This window comes from Xenopus laevis, chromosome 8S, assembly GCF_017654675.1.
Source record: "Xenopus laevis strain J_2021 chromosome 8S, Xenopus_laevis_v10.1, whole genome shotgun sequence".
NCBI lineage: Eukaryota > Metazoa > Chordata > Amphibia > Anura > Pipidae > Xenopus > Xenopus laevis.
This window is the reverse complement of record NC_054386.1, coordinates 58,647,423-58,669,778: the sequence shown is the minus strand read 5'-3', so window position 1 is coordinate 58,669,778 and position 22,356 is coordinate 58,647,423. Positions and strand designations below refer to the sequence as shown.

The 22,356-nt window shown below is 38.0% G+C and overlaps 1 protein-coding gene across 3 annotated transcripts in view; it reads right to left on the bottom strand.

The window, feature by feature from the left end:
- Window positions 1–22,356, bottom strand: part of pak3.S (p21 protein (Cdc42/Rac)-activated kinase 3 S homeolog) — a 128,766-nt gene that overhangs the window by 41,368 nt on the left and 65,042 nt on the right. For all 3 annotated transcript variants that reach the window (XM_041575246.1, XM_041575245.1, XM_018232975.2), the window contains exon 2: window positions 1,590–1,786. In XM_041575246.1, the coding sequence (XP_041431180.1) occupies window positions 1,590–1,764 (175 nt within the window). In that variant the 5' untranslated portion in view covers window positions 1,765–1,786. The remainder of the gene's footprint in view (window positions 1–1,589; window positions 1,787–22,356) is intronic.

The following is a 22,356-nucleotide window of genomic DNA, read 5'->3' as shown; positions in this document are numbered from 1 at the left end:
CCAATTTCTATTTTTTATTAAAGCATTCATAGCTGTTGTAAGCTCATTTAAAAATCTCAGCTGTCAATCAAATATTGTCTGCCCCTCCTCTGTGCCTTATCAGGTCCCCCATTCTGGCGCACAAACAAGATTTTGAGATGATACAAGGCTTGTCATAATAACAGTGTCCACAAAATGGCTCCTGCCAGTTTGCTATAATTATGAATTCCCAGACTGAAGGAATCTCGATTCAAATAATTTATATAGTGTAATTAAAGTTAATTCTGCTTGACTAATGTGATAAAATAGTATTCTGAATATTTTTTTTGCGTGATGGGTCCCCTTTAAAGAATTACAAGCTTCTAATTTTTCCTGACTATACTATTAACTGGTAAGGTCTTATTCACACCCCTAGAGGTTATGTAACCCACTAAAACCCAATAGACGGTTATGTGTTACTAAAACAGGCATCAGATGAGAGGATGTCTAATGATCAATAAATGTTGACCTGCTGATTGGTTGCTGTGGGTTACTAGTACTGAAACAAATGTTGCACCTGTTATTACATCACCACTCTAAAATGCTGGGAGAGATTATTACCAACAATGCAAATTCGAGCAGCAGCATGGCTGGGAAATATGGCAACGCACAGCCATCACTATCATTATATGCAAGTGTAAATCTGAATCAGATTGGGACTTCACTCATATGGAATGAGGCATTTTGAAAAATGCGTTATTTAATTAAACACACACAAGCCACACTGGATTGTTGCATGCAGAACATTTTTTTATGTCCCACACACACACAATAGAATTCACAATGTCACAGTTGATTAAAATTCGATACAACGAGCAATGAATGTTTCCAAAGGAGCATGACGCAACGTACAGTACGTGATTAAACAAGGAACTGAAAGGGGAACCAGAGGTTGTCTAGTTAAGCGCTTAATTACCCTGTTACCAGCTTAACCAATGGCAAAGCCAGGGATGCACAATTCCTTCCATGTACAGAAACACACATATGCAAAAGTGACATGTCCAAGCATACCCATAGAGATTTGCTTGGAACGCTGGGTTTTAATGATCAAGCACAGCAAGAGAGCAGTATACAGTATATGCAATTATACCACCTCTATCTTCTTGGGGGTTGCCCTAAGTGCGGATTCAGAGAATTATAGTTTAACCAACATTTAAGGCACAAAGATATTAATCCCCCTCTTCCTGACAGGTCATTAACCGAGATAATTCCCTTTCTACTCTGCAATGATGTAGCAATGGCAGCAAATAACAGCGCTGTACAGAGAAACTACAGAGAAACCGGCGGACCAGTACAACTCTTGTCTCCCTAGCTGATAAATGCACTTTAACTCCCTAATACAAAACAGCATTATGTTGAGCGATAGCTAAGCACAACTCACTTAATGTGACTGGAACCATAAGGAAGTGATAGTGCGCATGTCATCAATTCTAATTCAGACCTAATGCACCACTTTGCCATGCAGAATCTCAAACATCCCTTGTCTTAATAATCAAAACAGCATGGAAAAATAACATAAAAGTTAAAAAAAGACACAATGCATTTTCTAATGTCATACACTGATACTTTACTTTTATCCCCTCCTCCTGGGAAAATGGAGCGCAGCCTGGCTTTCTTGTTCTTCTCCTCTGGGGCCATAGGAAGTGGTTTGGAGCAGTGATTCAATGCTGAAGAATCGCGGTTGTTACTATTCATTCTCAGAGGGGGAGCTGGAGGTTTTTCTTCAATATCCACACTATCGGACATCTTCAGCACTCCTCACAGCCTCCTGTCAATGGAAACATAATACCATCAGTCATAGAATGAAACCAACCAATCAAAATTAACCAGAATCCATTCCTGGCACTTTCATTGGGTCACTTCAGAGCATCTCATTGTTATTTATATGAGGACAAAGTATAATGTACAAAATTATATTAATGTGTGTAGGGGTAGGTACATGATGTTGTATGCAACAGGACCAGGACAGTTTGGTATTTACATGTGCTATCCAGTTCAAAACGGGGCTATCCAGTTCAAAACGGACTTTCCTGGAATCAAAGTTACCCATCCAAGGTGGGTAGTCCCACCCTTAAACAGCATTGTTCCACCCCCCGCATCACCCACCAAGCTGTCTGCACCTTCAAAAGGAAAAAAAGGTGACAACCCTAGGTAATGGTGTGGTGGGACCAAAGGGGACCCTTGCCTTGGGTGCCAAAAATCCTTGGTCTGGCTCTGATTTACTGCATAAAACACAGAAGGCATGGGTTCTATTATCTGGAAACCCTTTATCCAAAACTATTTAAGCAAATAGTATAAATAAATATATATATATATATATATATATATATATATATATATATATATATATATATATATATATATGACCTCATACCCTACATTCCAAACATTCCAGATAACAGATCCCATGCCTGTATTGTTTACATTCCATTTCTTTTGTCTTGTCCACTTTTGTTTTGTGTAAGCGATGAACTTTTACCTCACTCTACAGTTCCTATTTAATAGGGGAAATACTACACATTATAATAAGGTTTCTAGTTAATAGTACAAGGGTGGCAACTGTTCTATGACTGTATTATGCTTTCAAAGACACATAAACAATAATAAACATTTCTGGGGTTTATTTGCCGCTTCATTAACTTTAATGTAATGTAGATGTTTTTTTTCTGCCTTTCCAAGTTTCCTAAATGAATCTCTAAATGCCTAGTCCTGCTGAACTGCTGCAGTTAATAATAGAATATCTCATCTCAACAATTAATTAACAGAAGGAGAATGCAAGTATTCTGTGATGCCCATTCCACACAGGTCATAGAGATTGCCCAGGCAAGCAAAAAAGATTCCAAATACTTCTCTTATCAGCAATAATGTGTATGACTGGATGCACAAGAATATTTCAATGCAGTCAATTTCAATGCTCAGCAAGCCTCAAGTCTTAGCTCCAATGTGCTGGAGGGGACTTAATCTACTTTGTCTAAAGTCTCTTAAACAGTGTTGTGGTGCCCTTAAATCCAAATTATGCTAAATTGAAAGATTCTTGTGTTCACAAATAAGCCATTGTATTTGTTTTACTATAAGTAATCTTTTATTTCCAGAATGACCATTAAGAGAATCTTGATATATTAACTATTACATGAGCCTGAGGATTTTTAGCTCTAGGCCTTCACAAAAAGATGGTCAAGTTCTTTCACCAGACATCATTATACATCCACCATACAGAAATGTGGCCTTTTTGCTTCATACAGAAGGTAAGCACTGGATAATGGTTGAAATGGGAACATTCAAATCTGAAGATATTTCATATTGCAAAAACAGTAATGTTTCAACACTTCACTGTTGTTTGCTGTGACCTTAAAATCCAGTGAACCAAAAGCATGTATCATGCTTCCAAGGGTGAACTTAATATAGTATTATTGCTCATCTCAAAGCAAAAATACCAAGCATTTCTCTCTTTCTGCTAATGAACCTTTCATTAAATAGACAGGATATTTTTAGGCAGACACCATGAGCCGTGGAAAGACACAAAGAGATTTCTTGTCTGACAAACAGGGCTTTGATGAACTGACTCTGGAGGTTATTTTGTGTTGTTCCAGTTCATCACAAGTTCCCAAAAGATATTGAAGTCATGTTACTATGATGTGCAATGAATACCTTTGGAATGCCAAGTCTGTGTTACTGTTGATTTGGGGAAAGAAGTGCACACTGAACTGTGACCAGACCTGCCCAAACACTAAAGAACTGTTCACAAAGCCAAACATTTAGGAAAGATGGCTCTGGTTAATGATCAGAACTAGAGTCTGCAAGGATAAAAAACTAACACAGACCAGCATTATGCCTTTTAGGGTTATCAGAACCAGATGCAGGTCCTTGTACAATAAACAATACACTAAAATTCATGGATTAAAGTGGATGAAAGATTCAGATAAGGTCAGATAATGGCAGGATTAAAGTAATAAGGTCAATGCTGAACCCAGTACAGTCACAGGGTGACATATAAAGGCTAATACTATAGTCTTAACCTAAAGAAAAAGTCTATACTTTGTGTGCATTTGGTCTTTATGTTAACGAATACACTTTCTCATGAGATCTGAAAATATAGGGCTCATGCTGACTCAAGATCACAAAAAGAACAGTGAAGAATATGAGGAATATTGCATATCTCTAAGTATTTTGGCCCAACATACCTTTACACACCCCATTACGACCAGCTACAATTTAACCACAACTTTTCTGATAAACTTAGTCCACATATGAGGACTGAACCACAAACAATGAGCCAAATGGAAAATATGTGAGAATTTCATTACAATTGGTAGAAAACCTTGTGAGTAAAACTAGGGTCAAACATATATTTTTTTTAATTCATTTTGACGTTGGAAAGGGTGAACTTAAAGGACGTGTCTTTATGTCAACCTTGTCTTCTATGTAAAAGTATCCGTGGGGGCCTGTTGATAAATATAGTTTCAGCACATGCCTGTCTCATTAAGTATTGAGGGCACTAAATCCAGGTTACTAGAAGTCCTTGTAGTTTTTAGAAGTGTTTCTACCCTAAACAGAATTTTATTACTGTTACCCCCAACCCAGAAATTTCAAAAAGCTTAACGACAGTGAAAAATCAGGGCAGGCAAACCATGTTCATCTAAGTCAGAGTAATGTAATCACAGGCACTCAAACTAGCATTGCCTGCCCGAATGGCAAAGATCTTTGTTGGGATTTGGTAGTTCAATAGATGGAAGCTGCACAGTCCAAGCAACCTATTAGGCCACATTAACATTTCATATTCTAAACACTGCTGGCTGAGAGAAAGATTATTGACAACTGGAAAAGAACCATGCCCCATCTAGGGAGCTCACATTTGTATTCCATGACACCAACAATCAATTTATAAAGAAATAAATACTCTTTATGGCTAATTTACAAACAAAACACACATTTTATTACATGATATAAACAGAACTTGAAGTAAGCGCCTATTTGTGTCTTAGCAGGATTTTACACTGTCTGTGTCAGCTTCTAAAATCTATAATTTATTGAGTGCAGTCCTAGTCATGGTCTTGCAAATTTTTGCCCAAGTCACTGAGTGAATCAGCACCATTGAATAAAGGATCTTGCTTCTAAAACCACTCAGTCCATATGTGTGTTTTGTTGTAAAGTGCCAATTCACCCTGTAGGGACCTATTAACCAAGGTGTTAATAGGTCCAGGATTCCAACAGTAGCCTGCATCAATAGACAACATTTTGAAAATAAGTGCTGAAAATGACGACATCCCGCCACTGAAGATTTCCAGCATATAAAGGGTTGTGTTCAGGTTTCCTTTATTTCCAATATGGGTTCCCAAGTTGCAAACGGCTTGTAAAGGATTATAAAACCCTTCTGCAGGTAAGGGGTGAAGATAGCAAAAATGCAGGTAAGCAGGCATGGGTCATGTTTCAGGTCCAGGTCTACCTGAACAGTCCCGTCAAAGTCTTTGGGTTATGTTGGAATAAACTATATAAACACACTATGTGGCAATACCATAAGCACATTCCTGTACAGATGTACACTACAAAGTGCAACACAAACATGAAAAAAATATGTGGGCTCTGCCAATAATGAGACAAAACTCCATTATATCAAGACAAAAGGTTAATTAAAAAAAGTTACGGTACAAATTAAATGCACATGAAGCTTCCAGCCATTCCAATTTAATCTCCCTGCAAATCTCAGCAATGTTAATTATAACCAGCATTGCCTCATGCATGTTGCAGCATGAGAGAAATAATTATTAAATTGTTCTAAATTATTTAGTCAACCAATAATTCAATTATTCAAAGCAAAAGGACCACACAGGTCAGCAAAACATGATCTATAAATGGATATGACACGGTACAGAGGAGAAAAAAAATCGGCTAGGCTACTTCAATTATTTAATAGGATTAGGATGTGACCTAAAATTTCTCATTTAGTGTGTTGGAAGGTATGTTATAGACATACAGGGGAATGTAATAAAAGTCGCAAAGAGCAAAACAATTCGCACCAATAAGACTAAAAATCCACATCTCGCAATGTAATATTGTTCCTTAAACTGTTTTTGCATTGCGAATTATAATTGCGCATTGCGAATTTTAATTGCGCAGTCATAAGAAGTGCTTGAAGGTGTCGTAATCTTTTGGAGCAAACATAACGACTTTTTCAGTATGAAGTTTTATTACATTGACTGCGCATTGGCGCAAACTATAAAATTCGCAAACGGTCTTTCACTGTCGGAAGTGGTCGCTAAACAGTTTCTGGGCTCGCAAAAGCTATATTAAATTCGCACAAAGCAAAATTTGTTCGCGCAAAGGCATAACTTTTCGCATTGCGAATAGTTTTTCCGTTAGCGATTTTTATTACATTCCCCCGATAAAGTCTAAATCTGATTTAATGGTAATAGCAGACGGGAACCAGTTTCATGAATGTTTACCGCTATATTTTTTTTAGTAGCCCAAACAAGAGCATCAAAACCACAAATAATAGCCCTAGTTTAATTGCCTAAAAACATCTATGGAAGAAGAATGCAGATAAGGGGCCCTTGACTGCTATATTTACAAATACCTTGGCTAATGCCTACACAAAAACATCCCTTCAGGTAATGAATACAGACTTTTTAATACAAAAGGTTTTGAAATATATGAATAATCTTTTATTCTTAAAACTTTTTTTTAAAACTTTTAAGTACTGACAAAGAACAAGTGGCATAGTCCTTTAATGCTCAGATGTACATATAAACAGCGTAGTATAGATACCTAACTCATAAAAACTGAGAGTACATATGCAATAGGACGATCTACTAACAAAGCAAGAGAGACCAACAATAACCCTTTGATGTGGCATGTATAATAGCCCAAGCCTGTCAGGGCTTTTATTAGCTTAAATGCACTACAGTATACCTGCTTCACTCCTATACATAGAGAGGAAGGGGGCAAATAAAATTGTCTATTTAAGCAATTTACAGTGAATATATGTCTGATGTTTACTTTACTCCACATAGAAAGGTCTTTCCTTCCTCTACTAAACTGTGATGGTAACCTACCGTACTCCCTTCTTGTAGAGATCCCCACAAAATCCAGAATGCTCGAGACCTGGGGTTTTTCGAATAACGGATCTTTCCATAGTTAGGACCTTTATACCTTAAGCCTACTAGAAACTCCCCCCCCCCCACACCGGGAAGCCACACTTACAGGAGAAGGGTTGGTCAGTGAAACATGACAAACGCCCTATTGTTCATATGACTCAGCCAGACTGACCAGATCCCGAGTTCCCATGAAAACAGCTAAAGCAGGGATGGGCAAATTTGACCCATTTCGCCGAAATGTCGCCGACTCCCATTAAAGTCTATAGGCATCAAAAACATTTTTTGACGCACGTCTTTTTTTTTACACACGCCATCATACAAGTCTCTGTGCGTCATTTCTGCTGCAAAACAAAATTCGCCCATCCCTACTAAACAGCTAATAATGGGAATATCTACTTTACTTTACTATTAGTTTGCTCAATGTTCTCATTATTGTTTTTAACCTATAGAAAGCTTTTCAAATCCCAACCATGGGGCACTGACCAGGTATCCTACATCTAGTGACCCCAGAACAGCAGCAGTATGTGGGAGAGATGACAGTGAAAATAATACTCAGGTAAGTATGAGTAATTTTGGCCAAAGGGGTGACATCTTGGTTGCCAGACTTTCTGCCATAGCTCACTGAGGCAGTGAGAAGTAGAGAGGTGTGAAAAACTTGGCAGCCTGGTGCCCCAACAAGGAGTTAGAACAGGGTTAATAACCCAACAGGAAACCTGCCACTTAGAGCAAACAAAAGCTATTGCAGAATAGGGATTTCCCTCATGGCTTTAAGACATCCTAGCATTCAAATGTCAAGCACCCAGTGGTCTAAAAGCTCCCCATTTTGTAATTAGGTAATTAATTAATCTTGAATAGTGGGCAGTAGTCACTAGCCCTACTATCTTAATATTTGAGTTTGGAAGCTACCAAAAAAGTGAATTGGTATAGCATGTAAGATTATACGTGACAGCACTTTACATTTATTATAACAGACAGGAAGAAGTTGGCAGCACAACCACACTAAAAAAAATACTCAGATTTGTGCTTATTTGAGACACTTTGCGACAGGACAAAACTTCAGATAGCTTAGGAAAAAAAGTCAGATGGGGACCCTAAACAGTAATGTGTGGTAATTATTCAGCAGACACCCTTGTTTACTGCATTGAAAAGGATAAGGCTTACGATTTAATGGATTATATCTGAGAAGTAGTATTATTGTTATTGCTGTCATGTGCCATTTTTTTGGGATTTATACCATACGCCAAAGTAGGACTCCCACAAGTTCTGACGAAGTTTTAGGCGTTCAGTTATATTCTTCCCATACAAGACAATATTTTATAAACTGTATTTAATGAGTAATTTTTTACAAATGTTAAGAATACAGAACTGTTCCAGGCCTCCTGTTGAACAGTGCCATCCAGTTTGCTCAGCACATATTTATTTACAAATGGTTGTATTGGCCATGTTTTTTCCTGAATGTTAAAATATTGCACTGCTGTGCTTGTCTTTCGCAAATTCGCATTTCCGCAAATTTCCGCAAATTTGTGAAAGTGTTTTGCAAATATTTTCTCCACCACCAAAGTCATGGCGTAACTCAAATGCAGAGTGTGCACCTAAATATTTGCAGTTTGCAATTTGTGCCTTAAATAATATTTTTTTTTTTGGACATATACACATGTTTAAAAGCAAACATCTTATTGGTTCCTATGTGTTACTGCACATGGGCAAACTTAATGCTTTTTATTACATATGGGGGGAATTATTTTAATCAGCGGGTTGCATCTGCAGGGTAAGGGTGGTGGCACACTCGCCCAGTGTCAAATCTCCTCTTTTTGGGGCGACTAATCTCTCTGAAATGCCTTCCCATTGACTATAATGTAAATCGCCGGCAGGATGGCACTCTGATCATTTCGATTTTCCAAAGTCGCCAGAAGTTTCCTCATGAGGCAACTTCGAGTGACTTCGGAAAATGAAGCAATCTGAGTGCCATTCCTCTGGGGATTTACATTCTAGCCAACAGGAAGGCATTTCGGGGAGATTAGTTGACCGAAGAAGAGTAGATTTGTCGCTGGGTGATTGTGCCATCACCCTTACCCTGCAGATGCAACCACCTGATTAAAATAATTGCTTCCCCCATATGATATAGAAAGTAATAGAAAGCATTACGTTTGTCCATGTGGACTATTTTCTCCCTGAATCGCCAGGTGTACCACCACCCTTAGGCTTTTTGTTGTTTAGCCAATGTTTATATACTGTTGCAGACTCACAGAGGCAGTATGCAGAACCTAACTTGCCTTTTGTACTTCTTTTCACTCCTTTGTTTTGTAAAGTTTCAAAATTAACAGCAGAGCCTGCCCACAAACCTCTCTATACACAGCCAAGCACTAAGTGGTGCATGCAAAAAACATGTCATTAAAACTACTCATCATATCACTTAAGGGGTGATATAACTATGTATAAATATATAAGGGGGTCATATAATAATCTCTCTAATGCTTTATTTACCAGTAGGTCTTTCCAGCTGACACAAGGTCACCCATTCTGATTAGAAGAAAGGAGATTCCACCTAAATATTCGGAATGGTTTTTTTTACAGTGAGAGCTGTGAAGACGTGGAATTCTCTCCCTGAATCATTTGTATAGGCTGAAACATGAGATAGCTTTAAGAAGGGCTTGGATGTCTTTTTAGCAAGTGAGGGAATACAGGGTTATGGAAGATAGCTCATAGTACAAGTTGATCCAGGGACTAGTCTGCCATCTTGGAGCCAGGGAGGATTTTTTTCCCCTCTGAGGCAAATTGAAGAGGCTTCAAATGGGGTTTTTTGCCTTCCTCTGGATCAACTAGCAATTAGGCAGGTTATATATAGGTTGAACATGTCGGATTTGTCTTTTTTCAACCTAACTTACTATGTTACTATGTTATTCATTTATGAAAAATATGGTCATAGAGATATATATGCTAGAATGATGTATTTTTAAAAGCAGGAAAATACCTTTGTATGGTTGACTAGTCAAATTGCCACATTTAAACCATTTCCATTGCTTAATCATGCACAAATGCAGAATGGGGCATCTTGGTGCAATTAAATGAATGTTATACAGTTACGGGATCAGTTATCCAGAAACCCGTCATCCAGAAAGCTCCAAATTACGGAAAGGCGGTCTCCCATAGGCTCCATTTTATCAAAATAATCAAAATTTTTAAAAATGATTTCCATTTTCTCTGTAATTATAAAACAGGAGCTTGTACTTCCCAAATAAAATATAATTAATCCTTATTTGAAACAAAACCAGCTTATCGGGTATATTTATTGTTTACATGATTTTATATTATACTTAAGGTATGGAGATCTAAATTATAGAAAGACCCGTTATCTGGAAAATCCCAGGTCCCAAGCATTCTGGATATCAGGTCCCATACCTGTACATACAATTTAAATACACAGGCATACAAAAAGTATTTTGGTGTTTTTTAACAAGTGCAATTTTCCATGAGCAACAAAATCCAATTGCCATTTCCAATATCAAAAAATAAAATGCACTGTTGAAATGTAAAAATATAGTTAGAGATATCTTTTTAGCATCTGCATATTTTTCCTCTGCCTTTCACACCCCAAACAGTCTACATTTGTGTCTCTGTATAGGACACAGTAGTCCAGTGAGAGGAACTCAAAGCATGTAGCTTTGGAACTGGTGGAAGTAAAGCTGCAGTTGAGAACTTTTACAAGACATCTTTTTATCCACATGTTGGATGCCATACGCATGTACTAAGTTTTTTACATATACAGTACCAGCTTAGGCATCTGGTTGTACCAATAATAAGGTTTATTTCCCTACGCTCAGTAAGGTGGCAGTGTTGCAATAGTTTTAATATACTTAGGTAGCATACAGAAGATTGGCATACAGTTATAGGGGAACTGTGACTTTTCCCAACTATATTTCGTTTGTTGCCTGCAGGAGACACAGTACAGGCTTTAAGGAGGGTCAGGCATGAACCAACACTATTCGGGGTCATTTATAAACACTGGGCAAATTTGAACCAGGACAGTTACCCATGGCAACCAATCAGATGTTTGCTTTCATTGTTTTCCCTGCAGGTGGCTCAAAAAATGTAATCACTGATTGGTTGCTAAAGGTTACTGCCTTGGTGCAAATTTGCTCATTGTTTATAAATGAGCACCACTTACTGGGCTCCATCCCAATCAAGCCCAACACAGTAAACCAACTATTCCAGGGAAAAATTTCTCCCCTGTGATGACAATAATCCACTTTACCGGAACAGGATTGCTGCAGGAGCTGCTAGACAAAAATAAACTTTTATAGTTTATTTCTATAAAATACAAATAAAACAGCATGCATTTTAGAAAAAATGTTCGTCTGCAGTCACATACAAGATATACACCTCCGAAATTTCTGGAAGCAGCAAAATTGAACTGCACACAATGTAACAAAAAAATGTTGGGCTGTGCAAGACAATTCACTGTTAATCTAGTTACCATTATTGTCGAATAATTGAGTTTTCTGCAAAGTCAAGAGAAATCCCAAACAATTCAAATCTTTTTTTTTCTTCTTCTTCTTCTTCCGCAGATCAATTATCATTTAAGCTAGTCAAGCAGAAAAGGGGTCGTAATTCAATTTGAACAGATGTCTTTCACAGTGAATTTGGAATAGTTTAATAATGACTTTGCAGATGTCTGAAGCAGAGATGAAGGTGGCGTGCATAAAATTTAGTAAAGCAGGAACCTAAGAACTTTATCTCATCACAGTGTTAGAAGGAGGAATACATGTTCACAAAGTGACCTTAGAAAGTGATCCTTGTTGGCTGGTTGTACCTTCACATGGTGTGTTAAAGGGAAAACATAACAGCACAACACAAGTAGGCTAAAGCTGCCCATAGATGTGCAGATATACCTTCTATATCGGATGAATGCTCCTGCACTGCAATGTCATGACCTGCCACTAACCATGAGATCAAATAAAGTAGTAAAAAAACAGATCAGATGATGTTCTGCCCCTGACAGCAATCATACAAAAGTATTTCCTACAAAAGCTGGTGACAGACTCCCATTGATATCGTCAGATCGCCAATACATGCAGAGAAATTATCGGTAGCCGACAGAAATCTTCTAACCTCTCCGATAGACTGAACGACCGATTGTCATGGCACGCAGAATGTCGGACACTCCACACACAGTCAGAAAATCATATGAAACAAAGATTTGTACGTTCAAATCTTTGCGTCTATGGCCAGTTTTATTTTATGCAAATTTGTGTTTTTCCCTATGTTCAGCAACAGTACAGCAGCACCAGTCCTAAAATGTATTTGTATTTAAAGTGGATAAACAGAGAGAAAATATTTTTTATATATGACAAATCCCTTCCTATAAACAGAGCTCTACAACTTTCCAGAGTTAGAATCATGGTGCCAATTCAAAGATAGAGTTGGTAAACCAAGAGCCATGCCAACCTTACTCAAAATACTAGCCTTGAGGTTTCCATATGCTCTACTGATATCTGTGCATACCTGCATACAACCTGGGCATCTTGCTTAACATATTTGGCTCCATTTACTTTATGAAATACATGCCCCTTCTGTATTCATTTTCCCAAACATAAACTGCTGCTTACAACTGAAGACATTACACTGAAGAAGAATTTTCATTATTTATGTTCGTGAACACATATCATGTTTGTACATATCATATACAGTTTGTTATTCTGACTAATAAGAGGTATTAGAAACAACCCCCCCAACTCTTGCTTTTTTTTTTTACAAGGACAATTAGTTCTTTCATACAATCCATTCTATATCCACATCCCTATTTAGCATCTCCTTATTTTCCCAATCACCTTCTTCCTTTCACCCATAATAAACAAATTCACTTGAGCCATATGAGCATTTTCATGCTCTGAATTCATAAGGTTAGATTTATCCAAGATATCCTGGCTGGGATCTGACTATTTAATGCGAACTAAGAGGAAATTCGCAAAAGTGGTGATATTGAGACAAAATGAAAGTGGAGATAAAATTGTCAGATTTCCCTCTATATTCACAAACCTCTATCTCCATTTCTGTGAATTTGTCTTTTAAACAGAACAGTTTCCAAATTTTGTCTTTCACACATTTCAAACAACATTTTACCGACATTTTTTTCTGAATTTATCTTTAGCAATAGCCCAAGATCCCAGTTTAGCTTTCCAGTGTGTATGGGCTCACTGCTCACTGATTGGCAAGATGGATGCTGGAAACAAAAGTGACAGCACACTGTAGGTCTGGGCATGATGGGGGAGGGCTTAAAAACCTAAAATGGGTGGCTTTACTTTACCTTTAAATAATAATCCAACATCCCAGTCCAACACTGTTTATTAACCTATCATTATTAATTTCTGATTACACAGAAAACAGTACCCCGACAATAGGCTGCTAATCCCCATGACTATTGCTAATTTGCCCCCCATACTGAACCTTAAAGTGGGATAAATGGAGACTGAAGGAAACAATGCAGAGTTCGCACAGGTGGAAGAGTTACACTGTGCTTTACTCCATTTTAAAAACGTTGTGTGAAAGACAAAATCTGGAAACTGTTCTGTTTAAAAGACAAATTCACAGAAATGGAGATAGAGGTTGGGAGAAAACAACATTAAAGACGTAGTTTTCTTCTCCTTTTTAGTCAGTTAACGACATATTCACAAAAGTATCTGTAAACTGTTCTTCCTTTCACCAGAATATCATTTGTTTTGGTGGATTTCTGTTTGTTAATACGGAGATTGTATTTACACCACTTTTAACACCACTTTTACATCAAAAATATGCTTCCTCCACTTTTGTGAATCCCCCCTTACTGTTGGGTTAGAGAAGATACACAAGTCACTTACACTATACACACACACACACACTGCTGGGCCCTCCAGAAGTTCTGACTATGACTTGTCCACAGGCTGGATGTGACAAGAATTTGATGGGTCCCCAACCTGGCCAAACGTCATTGTATGACATACTTGTTTAGGTAAAGCCCATCTCAACATATTCTAGTAATATGCTTACTAAATGCAAAACATTTACAGCTGTTTTTAATTATAAAAAGATGTGAAACGTAATATTTTTCTGAACAAAATTTCTTACAAAGAAATTCTTTCCCTGTCACAGAGAACCTCACTGTCGGTGGCGTTAGATTTACATAATATAATATGACACAGCCATCAGTAGCAAAATGTAATGTACAACAACTAATGTAGCCTTGCCTTCACAACTAGAATGGAAAGTTCGCCTTTACATAAACTTTTAGGGCTATTCCACACGGGGAGATAGCGACGCGTTTGCGGTCGCGGCGACAAAGCTAGGCATTTTCAGGCGACTGTTGAAAAGCGCATCGCCTCGTGTGGTTAGCACAGGCGTTTTTACATAGGCGCCCATACAAAACTGTCGCCTGCGCCGGTCGCGGCGACTGTCGCGGCGCTTTGTCGCCGCGACCACAAACGCGTCGCTATCTCCCCGTGTGGACTAGCCCTTTGCAGGATGAAGGCAGAGGTATTCTTTCTTTGTTTCACTTCATTGATTGAAATGTTTCTCATTCTACAATCTAGCTTGTACTGAAATCAGGGCCCTTGGTTTCCATACCTGAAAAAAAAAAAATTACCATGCAACGCAATGACATTTTTTTTGGCCATACCCATTTACAAAATTTGGCAGGTTATGAAAGTTTGAACATATTTCTGTGTTTTTTTCAGTTATTACAGTTTTGCTAATGAAGGTGAATTGCCCTTTAAGCAGTGAGTCTAACTTTTCCCAAGGGACCTGTTATCTTATATTGTTACAATAACTTATTTGCTTATCTAGAAATTGTTACAAAAGTATCTTATCTTCTGCTGTGGCTGTTCTGGGCTCTCTGCCATAAGCCAATTAAGTTAGACACTTTGTTTCTTTTTCTGACTGTTTTTTTATTTAAAACAATATAATTGTCAGTGAAGTCAGTTGATAAAGGAGAGGGATGGCTAACTTAGTTATTGGATATTTTTTTGCATTACATTTTCTCACTCAAGGAACTGTTTAAATGTTTACTCATGCCCTCACTCTATCGGATATCCCAACTATACTGTGAACTTCTACTAAATAAAGGCCCTGCACCACCTTCTACTCTCTTTAGTCTATCTCAAGCTCAGTTTCTAGAATTCTCTGCAAACACCTAAGAGAGAACAATCTTCTTTGATGCTGGAAACCTTTATCATGGGTTCCCATTAAGCAATTAACTCACAAACCACTTTTGTTAGCGTTCAACACCTTCACTCCAATGCAATTAATCTTAGCACTTGGATCGTTATACATTCCTTGATGTTTTACAGTTCTACTATCTTTTCTTAACATTGACACCGGGTGTCATCTAACATCTTAAACCTTTCTCTCCCCTATACTGGAATTCCAACCCTGAATTCTTCCATGAGGAACTTGCCCTCAAACTTTTCAAAACTGAAGTTGGCTATTAAGTATGCACTGAAAAATGGTAGTAAGACAAAACAGAGGCGGCAAAAGGATAAAAATAGCTAAAAGCACTTAAAAACCCAATGGGTAATTCAGAGGAGGTAGTAATGAACTTACCTCCTCCAAGCAGACACCAACGAAAGTGGTAATTTTCAATAATAGTTTATTCACAAAACAGTATTGCAACGCGTTTCGCAGGCATTTCCTGCTTCATCAGGCAATATGGAACGGGAGCAAAAACAACTAAAAAAACACAGAGACAGGCAAATTTGTAAAATATTATTGTATACAGCTGTTTGGATTATGGGAAAGTGTGGATACTAAGTGATGCCCTTGGGCCAAGTATATGGGGGGGAGGGAAACAAGGGGAGGAGAAATAGTTCACAGCATGGGGAAACAAGTGCTGATGGACATGGGGGATAGGCTACTAGTATATATTATCTAAATTGGAAACCAAGTATCTTGGTGGGAGACATAATAGGAGACATACAATAGTAACATAATAAAGAAAACATATTACACTATTGGGGCTCTTGGTGTTCCTTTTTGTCTCCATTTTATACATGCACTGAAAAATGTTTTACTTCGTTGTTTGTGTGACAAAAGCTACATGATTTTTTGGATTCAGATTCGGTTCAGCCAGGCACTTGGATTCGGCAGAATCCAAATCCTGCTGAAAAAGGATAAATCTTGGCAGAATCCCAAAATGAATCCTGTATTTGGTGCATCCCTATTGGCTACACAGTATTCAGGAGTCTCTACAATGGGTGTATTTTGAGCAAAATTATGTGAAAAGTTGTCGTTTTACTCAAAGCTCAAAATACATCCCTCTTTAAAGGCTATATGTCACATTCAGTACCCCATAACCCTTCAGTTTCAGACTCCAAGGTTCAGGCTCATGCTTCTGCCTATAACAGCCCCCTTTCACGTCAGGAAGAGCCCATCCCCACATTTTGAATGAACGCTGAACAATATTTTAAGGTGCAATAAGGTCTGCTGTCTGTTGCTGTACAATATTGCAACTGTTGCTCATGCATTCACAGCATCCTCCAGCCACTCTTCAAGCCTAAATGCTTCCTTTAAAACTCACTGTCATACTCAGTTAATACCATTTCTATGGGACTATTTGAGGTTTTCTTCTAAGTGACTCATGTTTTATATGACTCACTTCTATAGTTATACAACACGTTTCATGTGTGACCACGCACAAGCAAAAAATACTCATAGGTGTTATAAAAGTGATTAACAAAACAGCTTGTTTCATTCCATCCTTCTCACACATCAGGGTGTGCAAAGTGCAACCTTATTCTGGTTATAAGACAAAAAATAACACTCTAACAATAAAAAATATGACCCTTCAACTACAAAGTATGGTACCAAATATGGTGTATACCTGGCAAATATAAACTTTAAGCACAATATCAAGTGCCAGTTTAAAGTGTAGCTTTCAGCACTCAACTAAAGGCTCAAACTGGGGAGCTGTTGGATAAAAAGCTAAATAACTTAAAAACTATGATTAATAAAAACTTAAGAAAGAAACCACAAAGAAAAGAAACCATGACTGCAGGTTTCGCTTGTCAGTTAAAATTGGGAGGATCAGAGAAACGACAGAGAGAAAGGTCCTATAATGAGGCTAAAATGCAGCAGGTCACTGATCACTGTGGCAGATGTAGCAGGTTCATAGGCAATTAAGACAAGCTCATCCGCTCCCTTTGTTTCCAGCCTGAACCACCCTGACGATCTGATTCACCCTGCCAAACTGAAGGGGGGTAATCAAATTGCATTAACAGTCCTAGGGTGGAGGATGCTTTTGAGGCACCTAATTGCTAGATTATTAGATGTTTGGGCGAGCAGAGAGTAAATGTAACAGGAAGAAATCTGTTGTTTTTAAGCACAAGCAGGTCTCCTCAGGGATGCAATACAATTGAAAGGCAAGCTACCTAATTAATAAGGAGGCATACAAAAATTAGACTCATCTTCTCCATTTTAAGATCCATTTTCGATTTAAGGATTTAAGGATTCAGAAAATATATTATGTTGCTTATGGTTTTTCTTGATGAGAGGAGGTAAAGGCAGACAAATATGTAAATCGCCTAGTCCTGATGCTTTGTTTGTGTGATAAACCAGATGAAGTAGAATAAACAATGTGGCCACTAGGGAAACCCTTTAATTTGGGTCTATGGATTATTGCTCATTTTACGTCAGCAAAATATTTTAGCAAGACTTAACCTATTCACAAACACAGGTAACATTTATCAAGAAATAAAGTAAAATTAAAGCCAATCACATAAATAAGGGGTATTTATGTTTTACCAGGGCTCTCCTTAACGGAGATAGGGTTATGGACAATATAACCTATGTGGGGCCCGCTATTTAAAATTCAAGATGCAGCTCTCCAGTTGTTATTAATCTAAAACAACCAGCATTCCCTGCTAACCATCAAGAATTTAATTTCAGCATCAGCAGGCCACTGCAATTTGTACAGCCCTATATGAACACTTACTTCCACCAATATCATTACTTTCAGCCTTACTATTATTCACAGTTGCAGCAATACTATTGCCTCATCACACAAAAATCCCACAAATCCAAAACTATTTATTCCACACCTTGAGTCACTTATCATTACACTACATACAGTAGAACCCCCATTTTACATTTTTTTCGGGGGACCAGGAAAAAATTATGTAAAATCTGGGAAACGTAAAATCAGGGAAATGTGTTAAAGTACCTTTTTCTTCAAGTACTGAAAGGATATAAGCACAGGAATCTGTTTTACTTTGAGATACAATATTTACTGTGTTAATAACAAGGGTTAAGCTTTGCAGAGCTAATGTTACACACTATGGGGGCATGTGCAAGGCCGGTCAGTCACATACACAACCTAAATCAATAAGTGATTGGTGCAGGACTGTAAAGGGAGCAGACTAATTGGAACTGACCATTTACTGGCAGAACCATGGCAAAATATAGATCTGGTTTGCATTTTTAGCCTCTTTATTTCACAAAGAATAAAATTCATAGAGGAAAAAAACTGTTTTTGGGAACATTAGGACAAAATTGTGATGTAAAATCCGGTTAAACATTACTTAATATCAGGGAAATGCACCCATTTAAATGCATTATAAATTGGTGGGACCACACATAAAAAATGCAAAATGCGGGAAACTTAAAATCAGGGCACTTAAAATCAAAGTTTCATGTATATACACTCATAATTTTAGTCCCTTTCCTTAATACACCATAGTGCCTTGCTGTGCACACTATTGAACAGAACAGAGAGATGTCTGAAAGGCACAATAGTTTTTTTTGCCTTTATTACTTCCATTCAGCCCTAACAATATATGGCAAAGTATGAACCAGATATGGGTTGGGGAGGCCTCTGTTATGGTACCATGCACTGGCCTGTAAACAGCCAACTCAAATAAATGTGGCCATGTATGGCCAACTTACCACATAGACACACAGAGCTACACAAAATCCATTCATGGTGCTGAACTTGCCAATAGCCTTCAGGGATAAAGATTGCCCAGGATAACATTTTACACAGAAGGCAAACAGCATATGTGGGTCATCGCTTAAAGTCATCATAGGGAATTCTTCAAGGATTTCAATTTTAATTTTAATGCATAATGGCAAAGCAGGAATTTCTATTGTATAACTCAAAGCATGCCCAGCATGACAATCGCAGATTTCTGCATGTACTGAATTGACATTAGTGCGGTGGAAGAGCCTTTAAAAAGTGAAAGGTGACCATGGCTGACCATAAAATAATCATTACCTTTAACAACTTACATAGATGGAGATGTGGGGGCAGCAGGTATTTCAGAATTCAGGGACAACCAACCTGCCTCCAACGGTTTGGTCGCTGCTGTGACCTTTCTCAGAGAAACAAAGTTCAGAGCATTAACTCAAATATCTGACTTTTTATCTTCAATAAATATTCATATTGTATGACCTGAGGAGTGCGATACTATCTTGATTTACTGACTGCTTGTTATGAACCCAATCACATTGACTCTACACATCAGAAGCTTTTCTGTGCTACTAATTAGTGAGAGAGTGCGTGAGCGAATGATTGTGTGTAATAATGGTTTCACTGTTTGCAGTTATAATACCTAACCTGGCCTGGCATCGTTTTATATGGCAATACAGCACAGTATGGGATATATTTCTATGTAAGGTTGCTAAAATATATTTTAAAAAAAAAATGTAAATATTTTTTAAAAACGCATGGCTATTTTTACTCAGGAAAAGTAAATTGGTTAAAAATGTAGAATGATGCCGAGGATCAGGCCATAATCCTCTCGGTCCTACCCTAAAACAGTCCTAGTTCCACATTGCCACAAACTGGCATATATTCAAGAACTCTTGATATCAAAACAGACTTCAGAGACAAATTAGAATCTTGTTTTTCTGTGGACAGCGTAGACGTTTGCCAATTAATTCAAATACTCTTGCTGAAATTAATTTCTGCCTTTTTTTAAGCAAGACTTGGCAGAAATGCAAAGGTTTTTCTAAGGTATAGCAGACTGAATGAAGACAGGTTGGGAATGCAGATGAATTAGCCATACACGTGTGAGAGAGTTTCAGACAGTCGGCCATTGTTTTCCTACTTGGCTTAACTTTCTAACGACAGCGCTTGGAGGATGCAGAATGATAATGCCAGTCAGAATTTTCAGCTACAAACAAAGTGGAAGCCAGCTTCTAAATCCCTACACGCTGTTTATGAGGTGGCAGCAGCCACGTTAGGCAGACACAGTGGCTCAACTCCACCCAGGCCCGGACTAGCAATCTGTGGGCTCTGGCAAATGCCAGAGGGGCTGCTATAAGGTGCCATAGAAAGTCAGTATTTAATGGGCTGCTGGGGGCTGTTTGGGCCTCTGTGTGGGCCTCTGTGTACCTGAAATGCCAGGGCCTATTTTAATTCTCAATCTGGACCTGACTCCACCAGTAAATAGAACTTGGCAGTCAGACACTGCAGCTCCAATCAACTCTAGCTGCAAGCAAAGCTCAGGTCTGGAATACTATTTAACCATCATAAAAAGATATTTTGAATTCCTTTATTTTCTCATTTTTAGCGAAGGCTAAATGTACTGAGACTGTAAAGGGGACTAGGCTAATGCACAGCTGTCACTGAGATTATCCCTTGTTTGAAGGGACAGGATCACCACATATTTCTATTTCCTCTTTATGTATTATAACTAAAATGAATTCAAAATGTAACACTTTGATTACAATTGTCTTTGCAGTCATACGATAATATTAAGGGTAATGGCATACAGGAAGCTTTGTTGGCATGTTTAAATCTTCACTACTGCGAGCAACAAATCTTCCCAAAAATGCTTTCCCATCAGCAATAAAGTAAATTTCCAGTGGGAAAACATATGTGGCACTTCATTTTCCAAAATCAAAAACTTTCCTTGTGAGGCTTTGCTGATGGGAAAGCGTTTTAGAAGATTTGTCCCCGCAGTAAATGCACCATTAGCCTAAATACCTGTATGTAGTAAATCCATTTTCCCTAAAATTTCAGGCACATGTGCAGCTTTACTGATGATATTCTCCTTTCAAGACAGAAATGTCTTGTCCATCACTGTTAAAACTCCCCATTTTAGATGAACTATAAAGCCAGACATGTACATGACATCAAGGCCCTCCTGACAGAGTTATTTTTCACTTTAGCTGATACGTATTGGTTGCCTATGGAGACTGAGGATATATTTTCATCAAAGAACATCCCTGGCAATTAGATACATGCAGGTATGAGTGCTCATCCAGGACACAATGTAGTTGCTATTTTTACAGCAAGGAATGCAATGATCCATATCAACCAAACTAGGAAATGGCTTTAGCTGGCCTTCTTCGGGGCTGGACTTGATTAGCACATTTTCTTTCTTTTTTTTCACTTTTGCAACTATACCCCACACATATCCCTCTTCAATGTGCAGGCAGTGCTGCTGTACCTGTAGCAAGAATAGTAGGGAAATGGTAGGGTTAAGTGGCAGTGTTAGAGGAATATAAAGATAGTAATTCTTCACCTGTCAGGATGAGTGGGAAGCTGTATGTCAACAAAATCTGACAGACCCGAGCTGGTAAATTCTGTTTTACATAAATATTGGAGCCATGTTGTGCAAATTAGTTCTTTGCCTCATAAACATCACAACCACAATCTGCAATACCCACATTTCAGTTTGGGCTCATTTATTAAAAATTAGCAAACTGGAAGCTGTGAAGAACCTCATAGCAACCAGTCAGGGCTTAGATTTTTATTAAACCTGCTGTACGTAGAGCAATGAAAGCACAGGTAACTGTCCATGTGTAAAGCTGACTAGGGATCAAGTTAATGGGGAACTTTCGCGAAAATGAAAATTTTACATAAGCTTCAGCATACTGAAATAAGAAATTTTCTAAATATAATCTATTAAAAATTCTGTACCGTTTCTGAAATAATCAGCATCTGTTTCTCTTCATTCTGCAGGAGTTGGATGTCAGATATTCATTGACAGTTAGATCCAATATATCTTTTTGTGGGGCTCCTTTTGCATAGAAGATGTATTGGAGCTCACTCTTAAAATCACCAGACATCATGTCTATCTACATGCAGGATTTGTGCAAAAGGCAGTTATTTTGTTTGTACTAGAATCAATTATTTGAGTTTAATACATCTGCTAGGAAAGGAAGCCCCCATAAAGATATATTGGATCTAACTGTCAACAAATATCTGACAACCAACTGCTGCAAGAAAACAGAATGAAGAGAAACAGATGCTAAGAGAGGAATAGTGAAGAATTTG